Genomic DNA, 13,724 nt, shown 5'->3' with positions numbered 1-13,724 from the left:
AGTAATCCACAATACCATACGAAAGAGTCACAAGGCTGGGTATTAGCAGAACATCTCTACAGTCCTCCCGACTGCAAAGGAAATCCACAGGATGAACATCCTCTTAACCAACCAGAGAAATGTACAGTACTTGGGGAATACGTAAGAACGGCAGGGAAGATTCTCTTGGAAGAAATCCACTAGATCGACAGGATTATACACTCAGAAGAAATCCACTTGACCGACAGGAATACGTATACGGATGAATCCACTAGACCAACAGGAACACGTATACAGGGGAGTCTTTAAGGCTGGCGAACAGTCCCTCGAGAGGTAGACCCAACAACTGAGGCCCATGCAAGACGATGACGCCTGTGCCTGGTGGTGTGGTCAGTTACCCTTGCAGGTCATCTAGCTGATGTAAGCGGTTTCAAATGGTCTGGCGTGACACGCTCTCCTCCCTTAAATGTGCCTGGTGTTGAGTGCCATTCCCGCAGAGCACTTGTTCACAATGAAGCGGTCGGTCATCAGCATGGGATTTGGCCAAAGGACTTTATTTCTATGCCTTTCTGTGACTGTTCCAGTCTTTCTGTGTGTCTGTTGCAACCTGCTAATGACACTGTGACACTCTAAGATCAATAGCAACTTCCCTCTGAGAAAGCCCTATTTGAAGCCTCGCAATGGCCAAGTACTGTTGATCAATTGTCAAGTGTCATCTTGGTCTCCTGATGTCAAAATTAGAACAGCATGATGAAGAGGACTGTTTAAATACAAATTGTCATTGAACCAGAACATTTAGTGGCCGATTCATGGATCAGACACTTGTTGTGATTTTTCAGATAATCACCTTGTTAGAGAACTGAATGTTATGTAATTCTAAATGTAAGTACTAAAACACTGAACAGTTGGACAAGTGCATTCAAAAGTTGAGAGAAGGTCAGATTAAAGGCAGGGTGTCCGATTTCTCTTAGCCGTTGTTGATGTTCAAATCACCAAAACAGACACACCCATACCCCCATCTTTCGTCAGCGCTCAACTCGACTAATGTCCGTCCTGTGCACTGTACACCTTACTGCTGATTGGCTACAAGGTTGTTTTGGTACTCGGCCCGACTTTGTCTAAACAAGCGTATTCGGAAATCGGACACCCTGCCTTTAAGTTCACCTGTAAAGGTTATAGTGCATTTTATGTGCATTTCACCCGAAGTCAAATATCCCTAACTTTTTGTGAGTAGTGTATATTTACAACATTTTCAACAGTACATGGCGCCAGCATGCATTGTTTCCAACATTTCAAAAAGTAAATCTTTTTTGTATTTTGCTTTAGTGTAAACATTTTTGTCTGTTAAAGCAACATTATAGAACTTTTGCTCAATGTGGTTGACCGCGGAGGACTTCGCTGTATTTTTCACTGAGAAAACATCATCCATCAGCGAACAATTCCTAGCACCTCAGAACTCGGTACACACCTCCCTCACTTCAAACATTGAACTCTCCTCTTTCACCCCACTGACTGACACTGAAGTCACCAGACTTCTCTCCAGCCACCCCACCACCTGTCCCCTTGACCCAATACCCTCCCATCTCCTTCAGGCCACATCCAGCACTCACACACATCATCAACACCTCCCTGCTCACCGGCACCTTTCCATCCACATTCAAACAGGCCCAGGTCACACCCCTACTGAAGAAACCCACATTGGACCCCTCTACTACCGACAGTTACAGACCTGTCTCTGCTCCCATTTATTGCAAAAACACTTGAAAGGGCAGCTTTCAAGCAGGTGTCGTCCTACCTATCCCAGAACAAACTACTGGATGACAAGCAGTCTGGCTTCAAAACAAACCACTCCACTGAGACTGCGCTGCTTTCGGTCACAGAAGCACTGCGGCTAGCCAAGGCGGAATCTAAATCCTCGGTCCTGATTCTGCTAGACCTATCTATAGCGTTTGACACTGTCAATCACCAGATACTGCTAGCAACCCTGTCATCTCTAGGAATCTCAGGCTCTCCTCTCCACTGGTTCAAATCCTACCTCTCCGGCAGATCCTTCAGGGTGTCATGGAGGGGCTCGCTGTCCACTGCTCACCACATGATCACTGGGGTCCCTCAGGGATCGGTGCTTGGACCGCTGCTTTTTTCCATCTACACGACATCCTTGGGACCCATCATACGGGAACACGGCTTCTCCTATCACTGTTATGCTGACGACACCCAGATCTACATCTCGTTTCACCCAGACGATACCACTGTAGCAGCTCGCATTACAGCCTGCCTAGAGGACATCTCGGCTTGGATGAAAGAACATCACCTCCAGCTGAACCTGGCCAAGACAGAACTACTCGTGTTTCCCATCCAACTTGGCAAAACCACAATCACTCCTTCCAAAACAGCCAGGAACCTCAGAGTCATATCTGATGAACAGCTGTCCTTCAATGATCACATTTCAAAGACAATGCGGTCATGCCGATATGCCTTATTCAACATTATAAAGGTTAGACCCTATCTCACTGAGCATGCAACACAACTCCTTGTCCAGGCCCTGGTAATCTCAAGGTTGGACTACTGCAATGCTCTCCTTGCTGGTCTTCCTGCAAAGGCTATCAAAACCACTCCAGCTGGTCCAGAATGCAGCAGCATGCCTCATCTTCCAACAGCCCAAAAGGGCTCATGTGACGCCCCTTTTCATCTCTCTCCACTGGCTACCGGTTGAAGCCCGTATCAGATTCAAATCACTAATGCTTGCCTACAGGACTATCACTGGATCTGCACTGGCATACTTTCACAGCCTCCTACATTCCTACACCCCATCAAGATCCCTGCGTTCAGCAAACCAGCGGCGTCTTGTACTGCCTTCCCATAAGGGCAGTAAATCGCTTTCCCGCTCATTCTCATTCACAACTCCTTCCTGGTGGAACATTCTTCCTAATTCGGTACGGTCAACCACATCTCTCTCAACATTCAAAAAACTACTTAAAACCCATCTCTTTTGTGAATAGTTGACAGAAAATATAGAAAAATTTGGATAAAGGCGTCTGCTAAATGATTAAATGTAAATGTAAGCGCAATTGCCTGTTACCAGTGTTGTAAATAATGTTGCTGTATAAGCTTCTCCGTGGGTAGCACAATACACGTGAATTTGTTTACTAAGCTGATGGAACCGGCGAATGCAGAAATGTTGTTTTGAAACCATGTCGCACTCTTCCACAGGCAGGGGATGGGAGGGGGTATGTGTACCGACCCAAACACAGAACTTACAGAGTGTGGTTTTAGCCGCTATGAGGCTGGTCACGTAGCAGCAGAAGTAGACTTCGTACAGTTACGAGTTGTTCTAACACTGAATTAATTTTAGAGACATTAGTTTTGTCACAGTTATATTCTGTTATGTTCTGTTTAGATTCATCAGAATGCATTGTGGGTAAAAAGTAGTGAACAAATGTAGGGAATGAGTTGTTTACTCAGTATTTTCGGACAACACTACAAAATGGCGGACACCCGATATAGTGCACTATATAGGAGATAGGGGGTGAATTCAGACACAGCTTTAGACCGGGTGGATGAAGAGGATTATTGGCTGCTCCCTTCCCTGGTGGTCCCGTCCAGCTCTTCCACATCACAGTTATATTCTGTTATGTTTTGTATAAATGCTGTGTTTCTGTTCCCCCTCACTAGTTTGTTCCCATGGTCATTGATTAGTTCACAGCTGTTTCTGTTCTCCCTTATCATGTTCCCCATTCAGTGTTGGGCAAGCTACTTGGACAATGTAGTGAGCTAAGCTAAAAGTTACTCTGCATTAAATGAAGCTTCACTACACTAGTCAAACAGATAATTATTCAGAAACGAAGTTTTCAAGTAAGGGGCACATTTTGGAAGTGATTTCCTACAGGCAGTTTTTCTTTCTTAAGGGAATTTTTACTAACGTTAGTGCATTGTCTTTTGTATCAAATACTTACGGTACATTTAATCAATTAATTTAACAAATAAGAATAATGACATGTAGACAGTAAAATATCATCAACAGAAACTGCAGAGGTTGCATCTGTGAAGGCCTATAACAAAGTTTAATGCTGCTCAAATGTGCCATAACTGTTTACAAAACTATTGTATAATGTTATAAGATATAATTTTAAGTGCATAAAGTACATTATAAAAATAATAAATAATAATAATAAAAATGAGAAAAAGTATAAGGCTGTTTTGTTTTTAAACTGAAATTAGTCTGAGGAGCATATGATATATCATAAATATAAAACAGCAGGCGCTCATTACAGTCGACTGCAAGATTTCAACAAAAATCATTAATCGTTTTCTTTATATTCTCGTATATTCCGGTAACAATTAAAGAACATTTAACATCACTAAAACACTCAATGACTTAAGGTTATACATGAAAGAGTCAATACATGTATGTATCATGTATGTAAGCACTTGTTTATAATGAACATTGTGACTGCAGTGCACTTCACAGCTCTCATTCACCGGTGAATTATGTAGACGCCTTTGATTGGTCAGTATATTCATGAACTGTGATTGGTTGTAATGCTCACCGCTGTAGCAGATCAAAATGTAATGCTGTAATTGACATTCGTTTTTTAAATTGCAACTGTCGTAGTAGTTTTTATTCAGCAGCGGCATGTCTTGAATTCCTTTTATCTTGCATTTGGATGGCATTTTGTTCACCTTTGTTTCATTTCATTTCAAGCAATTCATTTCTGAGTCCGACCCTAATGTAAACACAAGGCATGTTAGGAACCGATCTCTCTTATCTAATTATCATCTGCTAATAGAGCCTAACGTTCACTTAATGAAAAGTTGTTCAGGAATCCTAAACCCATGGCTAAAAAGTGAGACTTACTTAAAATACGATGATTCATTCTTGTGTATCTCTAAATTAGCCAGCGTATTCTCCCATGCAGCGCTGGGCTGCCGCAGAACGTCAAAACAAAAGCTTCGTTCAACAAGAGGTGAAATCACATGTCAATCACCATCAGTAGCAAATACAATTTTGGGGTGGCACCCATAGTGGCCAATTGGATGTCATTCAGATCCGTGTATGGTGGTGGCTTCACTTGCTGATCCAGGATCAGTGATCCTAAGTTAGCAGTATTTCTGATTTGCGCTTGAGGTTTAGTAATGCTTGGGAAAATGTCGCTTTTGTCGACGCTACTGCACTACTTGATCAACAAAAGAGCTTTGCTACTGAAAAGCTACTTGATTCAGAAAACAGCATCGCTATCACCACGCTACTGAGAACGTCTTGGTTACGGATGTAACCTCAGTTCCCTGATGGAGGGAACGAGACGTTGTGTCGAGCCGACAGATGGGGTTCGCTCTTGAGAACCTATCAACTTCTGACTGGTTTAGAAAAGGCCAATGAAATTGGCGAATGAAATTTGCATGCCAGACTCCGCCCCCGGATATCCGGGTGTAAAAGGGAGACGGCATGCTGCACTCATTCACCTTTTGGTCTGAGGAGCCTGAGCATCCCTGCGGCGGGCGGCCTGCATTGTGGCAAGAAAGACACAACGTCTCGTTCCCTCCATCAGGGAACTGAGGTTACATCCGTAACCAAGAGGTTCCCTTTCTGTCGGTCTCTCGACGTTGTGTCGAGCCGACAGATGGGGTTCCTATGGAAAACGCCACAGCGCTGTGCCGCATCACAATCTCTATCGGAGCGACGCTGACTGGCTGATGGTTCCCTAGCACGAAATTGTAACCGTCCAGTGGAGAGGTAGGGGGTCCCAGAGCTTTTGAAGAAAAGGTGGGAAGCCCCTGCCACCGGCCGTCACAGGCGGAGACCTTGATTCTCTAACAGCGAGAAGCCGCCCGGCATCGTAAGGGCCACTGGGTAAGCATTATTCCCCCCTGGGGGAAAAACGCTACAGAGACCACTACCTACCATAGGGAGGAATTAGTGGAGACACCACATGGTCTCACCATCAGGGGAGAACTCATGAGAAAATGTGCGGACTGAAGGAGTTAACCGCAAGTCCACATAGGGAGGTCATGGGTTGCCGAGGTGGGAACCATTCATGAGGATACATCAGACGGAACCGCCCAGTGGGGGGGGTTACCACGTCTGGAGCACTAGGTTCGGTTAGAGCTATGTGGTAGATAACTCAACTGTTCCCCGGCCTAAGGGGGCAGAGCTGCTCTGCCCAGCCTGTCCCCAGGAAGGTGCTTAGTGATGGATGGAATGCCTGTTCTTTACCCAGTGGGGAAAGAAGGGAGGCGGAAATAGCCGCTGACCCCCCTGAGGAAGGGGGGAAGGGCTTTCGCAGGCGTACGCCCTACCGGCTGCCGGTCCTACATGTTGCCCTGCAGGACGCGGGTTGAAGCCGGTTCCATGCGGAGGTTGTAGAACCTCGCGAAGGTGTTGGGCGTAGCCCAACCCGCAGCTCTGCAGATGTCTGCCAGAGAGGCACCCTGAGCCAGTCCCCACGAGGAGGCTACACCCCGATTGGAGTGTGCCCTCACTCCTAAGAGGCAGGGGCGATCTTGGGATCAGTATGCCGTAGCGACGGCATCCACGATCCAGTGCGCCAGCCTCTGTTTGGAGACAGCCCTCCCCTTCTGCTGACCTCCAAAACAGACAAAGAGCTGCTCAGAGCTTCTGAAGCTCTGCGTGCAGTCCAAGTAGAGGCACAGTGTGCGTACTGGACACAACACGGATGGGGTTTGGTCTTCCTCCCCGGTGGGGAGTGCCTGCAAGTTCGCCACCTGGTCCCATAAAGGGAGTGGTGGGAACTTTGGGCATGTAGCCGGGCTGGGGTCTCAGGATAACGTGAGAATCATCGGGCCCGAGTTCTAGGCAATCTGTGGACACGGAGGGTGCTTGTAGGTCCCCTACCCTCTTGGAGGTGAGCGCCATCAGGAGAGCCGTCTTTATCGTGAGGTGAGAAAGAGCGGCATCTCCGAGGGGCTCGAAGGGGGGGCCTCTTGAGGCCCGCCACCTAGGTCGCAAGAGGGTACGGAGTGCGGATGAGGCGGTAGCCTTCTCGCACCCCTTAGGAACCTAATGATCAGGTCGTGCTGTCCCAGAGGCTTCCCAGTAACTGGGTCGTGATGAGCGACAGTAGCGGCTACATACACTTCCAGTGTGGAGGGGGAGAGGTTACTCTCCAGTCTCTCTTGAGGAAAGGACAGCACATTCCCGATCGAGCAACTCCGCAGGTCTTCTCTCCAAGAAGAGCACCAGGACAAGAAGAGGCGCCACTTATGGGCGTATAGCCACCTAGTGGCCGAGGCCCTAGCCTGAGTGATGTCCCAACCACCGCAGGGGGTGGGCCACTCAGGATCTCCTCGTCCCATCCAGACATGGAAGTTTTAGGGGCCTGCCTGGGATGCCGTAACGTGCCCTTCCCCTGGGAAAGCAGGTCCTTCGCCAGGGGGATCGGCCAGGGTGGAGTTGTTGTCAAGAGCATTAGCTCCGAGAACCAAGTCCGGTTGGGCCAATAGGGCGCAACTAGTACCACTTGATGCTCCTCTTCCCTGACCTTGCACAAGACCTGTGCAATGAGGCTCACTGGGGCGAAGGCGTACTTCCGCTTGCCCCACAGCCAGCTGTGTGCTAGGATATCTGTGCCAAGGGGTCCCTCGGTCAGGGAGTACCAAAGCGGGCAATGGGAGGAGTCAGGGGAGGCAACAGGTCCACCTGCGCCTGGCCGAACTGCTCCCATATGAGCCAGACTGCGCGGGGATGGAGTCGCCACTCTCCGCGAGGCGTCGACTGATGAGAGAGCACGTTGGCTGTCTGGTTCAAGTCATCTGGGATAGGTGTGGCTCCCAGGGAGCTGATCACCTGCTGACTCCACAGGAGGAGGCATCGGGCGAGTCATGTTAACTGCCGTGAGCGAATGCCACCCTGTCAATTGATATACGCCACGGCAGTTGTGCTGTCCGACCGGACCAGCACGTGCTTGCCCTGCATGAAAGGCTGCAGCCTCTTCTGTGCAAGTAGCACAGCCAACAACTCTAGGCAGTTGATATGCCAACGCAGGCGGGTGCCCGTCCACCGCCCCGACACTGCGTGCCCGTTGCACACGGCACCCCAACCCTGCAGGGAGGCATCTGTCATCCCACGACGTGCCTTGAACCTGCCCGAGGGGGACCCTGTCCGCCAAAAAGTTCATTGAAGACCAGGGGTTTAGGGTGCGTCGGCAGAGAGGCGTGATGACCCTACGCCTGCTGCCGGTGTGCCACGCTCTCCAGGGAACCCGACTCTGCAGCCAGTGTTGGAGCAGTCGCATGTGCATCAACCCGAGGGGGACCACCCCCACCGAGGTTGCCATGTGCCCAGGAGCCTCTGAAATTGTTTCAGGGGGACTGCTGACTGCCTGAAGTGTTTCATGCAGTTCAACACTGACTGAGCGCGCTCTGAGTCAGTCACGCTGTCATGGATACAGAGTCGAGTTCCATACCAAGAAAGAGGATGCTCTGCACAGGGGAGAGCTTGCTCTTTTCTCAGTTGACCTGTGGTCCCAACCGATCTAGGTGCCGGAGCACTAGGTCCCTGTGTGTACACAACAGATCTCATGAGTGTGCCCAGATGAGCCAGTCGTCGAGATAGTTAGTACCCGCACACCTCTCTCCCCGAGAGGAGTGAGGGCAGCTTCCACGATCTTCGTGAAGACTCATGGGGACAGGGACAGACCGAAAGGGAGGACTCTGTACTGATATGCCCGCCCTCGAAAGCGAGACATGAAAGCGTCCTTCAGGTCGATTGCCATGAACCAATCTTGACATCTGGTAGACACCAGGATGCGCTTCTGCGTGAGCATCCTGAACGGCAGCTTGAGTAGGTGCCTGTTCAGGGTACGCAGATCTAGCAACCCCCCCTTTTTGGGGACGATGAAGTACGGGCTGCAAAACCGGTTGAACATCTCTGCTAGAGGGACGAGCACGATCGCTTGCCAGAGGGGTGGTTACCCTGGCCCGAAGCACGGGAGCATCCTTGCCTCTGCTCAGGTTGAGAGGACGCCCCGAACTTGAGCGGGCGTCTGGCAAGTTGGATCGCGTAGCCGAGACGGATCGTATCCCGTAGCCACCGTGATGGTTTGGGGGCTCTAGTCAGGCTCCCAGGGACCGAGACGGGCTAGGGGTACGATCTGCTTCATTGACCTCCCAGGGGGTGGTTCGATGGCAAGCAGTGCGGATCCCTTGCCGTGGGGAGCCCCCGGGGAGGAGATCGGCTCTGCTGCTTACCTGCCTGGCGATGATGTAGCACAACGCACTGTCGATTGAGAGTGCTGAGGGCTGCTGATTATCCTCAACATTGGGTCTCGCCGTGACGCAATGTTGAGTTGCAGAACACCGTCGTGTAGAGAGTGAGAGCGGCTGTGATAAACACCCAGAGAGAGAGGAAACTCTTAAGAGAGTGGGCTGTTGGGACGGGGCACGAACCGCCGAGAAGGTCCGCTTTCTCGACGCACCCATCTTGGCAAGGGGAGGGGGCTGTATGGTGATACTGTCGAGAACTGCAGCTCGTAGAGAAGCAGACAGAGGATATCAAGCATATCCTCCCCCACTGCGACTCGGCCGCCCTCGGCCGTCGAGTCCCATGCACCGTCTGCTTCCCAGCAGCCCTGGTCCTCTTCGACGCCCTCCGGCTCTGGCGCCCCCCACTCAGGCGGCAATACCATCGGGCCCGACCCCAGCCATTCCATCGGGGAATGAATGCAGCACGCTGTCTCCCTTTTATACCCGGATATCCGGGGGCGGAGTCCGGCATGGAAATTTCATTCGCCAATTTCATTGGCCTTTTCTAAACCAGTCAGAAGTTGATAGGTTCTCAAGAGCGAACCCCATCTGCAGAGGTGGACAGTAACGAAGTAAATTTACCTGAGTACTGTACTTAAGTACACTTTTTGAGTATCTGTACTTTACTTGAGTATTATTTTTTCTGAGTACTTGTACTTTAACTTCACTACATTTGAAAGACAAATATCACACTTTTTACTCCACTACATTTATAAAAAGGTCCAAAAGTAGAAAATGGTTTCTACGCAGCGGGGTTTCCTGTGTGCGCAATTTATCTGGCTTGCGATCTGCCAGGACCTTTTACTGTTGCCAAGTATTTCAGTTTTTCTATGCTCGCGGGTACTACCCACCTCTGGCTAAATGATCATACAGGATTATATCTAAACTAAACATATACAGTATGTGCTAAACATATAAATCTCTTAAAGGAGTTGCTCACTGGAAAATTTGCCCCCATTGACTTCATTCCCATTGACTTCATTCAAATTTTGAAGTGAACTACTCCTTTAATACAACTGACACTCTGTGCTATTCAGTGTATTCAGTAGGTTGCTTCAGAGGCATAAGGTATACGACAATAAAACAATGCAAAACTGACATAAAGGAAATGTACTTTTAATACTTGAGTACTTTTAAAAGCACGTATTTCTGTACTTTTACTCAAGTAAGAATCTGTCTTTACAACTTTTACTTGTAGTGCAGTAATATTTGACCAGTAGTATCTGTACTTTTACTCAAGTAAGGAAGTTGTGTACTTCGTCCACCTCTGCCAATCTGTCGGCTCGACACAACGTCGAGAGACCGACAGAAAGGGAAATGTAGTTAAACTAGTTAAACTGCTGCCCAACACTGTCCCCGTTGTATTTAAGACCTGTGTTTGTCTGTGTTCATTTTTCCATTTTATTTATGTTGTGTGTTTGCTTTTGTTATCTCTCGTGGATTCATTAAAGAACTCTAGTGGATTATTCTTCTTCGTCGTGCATTTGTGTTTGCAATTTTAAGGTCAAAAAGCTACAAAGTGTTGCCTTAATATTCAGCCTATATATTAGGGCATTCTCAATTTAATCCGGTTGATATTGAAATGATCAATGATCAAATGATCGTTTCCCAATAAAAATGTATTTAGATATTTTTAAATGATTACTTTTACTTTTGTCAACGCACGTTCTTCTGCAGAGTTCATTTGAACTGAAATGTTAGCAGCAATGTCTTGACAATAAGTGACAATACGTTGCGTCCCTATTAACAAATACGCCAGGTAATGCAAACTACTTACAATAATCTACTTATATATCTTTCACTTCTCTTATCTGGAGCAAGATTAAGGTTATTCATACCCATAAACATATACATATCTGTTATCTAATCCTGCATAAAGCCATAATCCAAGGTGACATTGAGACTCCCCACCACCCCACCCCCCCCCCATCCTGGGATTTAATATTAACAAAGCAGGATACCTGTTGTTCGAAAGTTGTAGCCTCTTTTTTATTTAAGGAGTCTGCACTAACATTTTGAATATACATTGTTTTAAACTGAAACAAGACTTCCCTAATAAAACAAGAACATATGAAGAGTTTGGTTCCGAGTTTGGCTCCCTTTTTACATTTTTCAAATATCATGTTTTTTTATCATGTATTCCAATTAATATCAATCAAACTGCAGTTGGTTTGTTTTGATTTAAGACATAATAACTAAAAAAAAAACACAGCTAACTAACAAAAAAAACATGATAACATAATGAAAAACATGATTTTTCTTCTTTTTTGAACCAAACTCTTCATATACATCACATTAAAGCTCTCGTCTGAAATCAGTATGGTTTAATAAATGTAAAATACTTTTTTTTTTCATTTTAACAGCATAGCTCAATCAAAACATAAACAGGGCGATTTAATTTGCAAAGTGCTTTTTATTGTTATGTTGCCCTGAATACATGCTTCTACAATCACAACAAAGCCAGTATAGTAAGGAGTCCAACAGTAAGAGTAAAGATATTTTTCCTTTTGCTGCATTTCGCAAAGAAAAGCAAAAAGAAACGTATGCACGTATTACATTGGACTCGTTTGATGTACAGAAACTCGGACACGATCTGTCCTGTCTGATCTGTCTTTAGGTTGAACAAATTAAGTTTTGAAAAAATACAACAACAAAAAAACACGATGATATAGACATTATTTCTGTAAGTGGGAGTGGTCACTCGTTTTCCTGGGCTGAACTCTTTATTGCTGATTGCTGAAGTCCAGTGAATGTTGCTGCTTAGAGTGTGTTGTTTTCCAGTGTTTATGCAGGAGACACAGAGCTGGAAGACACAGATGACGCCTCGGTCTTGGATGCAGTGGTGGAGGCACCCTCTTCCTCCTCGAAGGGGTTCTTGCCACAGCACAAGGTGGTAATCATGCAGTGACGGAACTGTTTGTTCATACAGATGTAGATACAAGGATTGTAGACGGCAGAGGTCTTGGCAAAGAAGGCTGGCACTGTCATGAAGACAGGTCCAAATTCACTTCCCTGGTGGGTGAAGATATACCAGGCCACGCTGGCATAGGGGAGCCAAGCAATAAAGAAAGCGATGACCATAATTATGACCATGCGGGTGACCTCACGCTCTGCCCTCTGAGTGGTCTCAGACTCCTGCTGCTGGGCAGCAGCCTCTTTTACTGTGCAGACGAGGCGACCGTAGCAGAAGAAAATAACAAAAACTGGAGTGAGGAAGTGGACGATAAACATGTAGATGACAAAGGACTCGTTGTTGATGCCAGGGGCACGAGTGTAGTAGTCAACTCCACATGAGCACTGCATTCCTTCAGGGATGTAACGAGACCAGCCAACGAGGGGAGGCACAGCACAGGTGCAGGCCATGAACCAAGTAAAAGCAAGACCCATGAGGGCATGGTTCTCTCCGAAGCGGAAGTTGCTTATGGGCTTGCAGACAACCAAATACCTCTCGATGGCCAGCACGACCAGGGACCAGAGCCCCATTTCACCACCCAGGGTAGCAAAGAAGCCTTCAAGGTTGCAGCCGAGGCGTCCGAACACAAAGTAGCCATGCAGCGAGGTGTACATCGTTGTGGTGAAACCGCCAAAAACCATGAAAAGGTCAGCAATAGCAAGATTCAGCAAAATGTAGTTGAGGGGTGTACGTAACTTCTTGTGCTCAATGGTTACGTACAGCGTGACAAAATTGACAGGGAACCCGGTGAGAATGAGGAAGAACATGTAAGCAGCCAGGCAGGCGTATGCCCACGGGGCCACCAGGTAGTACTGAGGATAGTCATATGGGCTCCTGACAACGCCGGTGGCATTAGACATAGGCACGTAGAATGCCGGTCCCTCTGTTCCATTCATGGTGGTGTTTTCTTGGAGATGTCAGCCCCTTCTGCAGTAATGTTTGGTTGGCTTGTCAGGACTGAGTAAAGAGACAGGGCCGCGCCACAAATTGATGGGTTGCGTGTTCACCCTGCTTTATAGAGACTCACCTGGGATTAACCAACATTTCCAGGCTGTCAGCACAAGTCTATTTAGGTCATAGCTAATAAAATAATCTCATTGCACTGCATATCTGGCAACTTATCAAGTTATTAAGGTTGTACCAGCAAATGACCAGTAAAACCTCTGAAACCTCAACGATGAAGTATGTTAAATTCAATGCAAATGGTTCAAACGGTTGATACACTATTGAGCCCTTACCATGACTTTAGTTGGGTTGAAAAAAAGTCAAACCGTGGCCCAACATTTAAAACTAAATCTTTTCTTGGTCCTTGAACAACATTCCTGTCAAAGAACCACAGTCATAAACCCTCAATCCTAACCATATCTATCCTCTGAAATTAAAGGTAAATATTAGCTTAAATAAGAATTTCAATTCACTTTCTAGGTGTATTTTAGCAAAGCAGCTTAGCTACAGATATCGAAAATACAAAAACATTAAAACCATGCATGAAAATGTGCAATAATAACATAAAATATTGATTTCACATTGCAAC

At 47.0% G+C, this 13,724-nt stretch overlaps 1 protein-coding gene across 1 annotated transcript; it reads right to left on the bottom strand.

Moving 5' to 3' along the window:
* Positions 1-11,630: 11,630 nt before the first annotated feature.
* Positions 11,631-13,192, bottom strand: rho (rhodopsin). The gene has a single exon (XM_057355999.1). The coding sequence runs from the start codon at positions 13,084-13,086 to the stop codon at positions 12,022-12,024; it is 1,065 nt and encodes a 354-aa protein (XP_057211982.1). The 5' UTR covers positions 13,087-13,192; the 3' UTR covers positions 11,631-12,021.
* Between the last annotated feature and the right edge of the window lie 532 nt (positions 13,193-13,724).

This window comes from Triplophysa rosa, linkage group LG17 (genome assembly GCF_024868665.1).
Source record: "Triplophysa rosa linkage group LG17, Trosa_1v2, whole genome shotgun sequence".
Classification (NCBI taxonomy): Eukaryota; Metazoa; Chordata; class Actinopteri; order Cypriniformes; family Nemacheilidae; genus Triplophysa; species Triplophysa rosa.
This window is presented reverse-complemented; position numbering and strand designations above follow the sequence as displayed.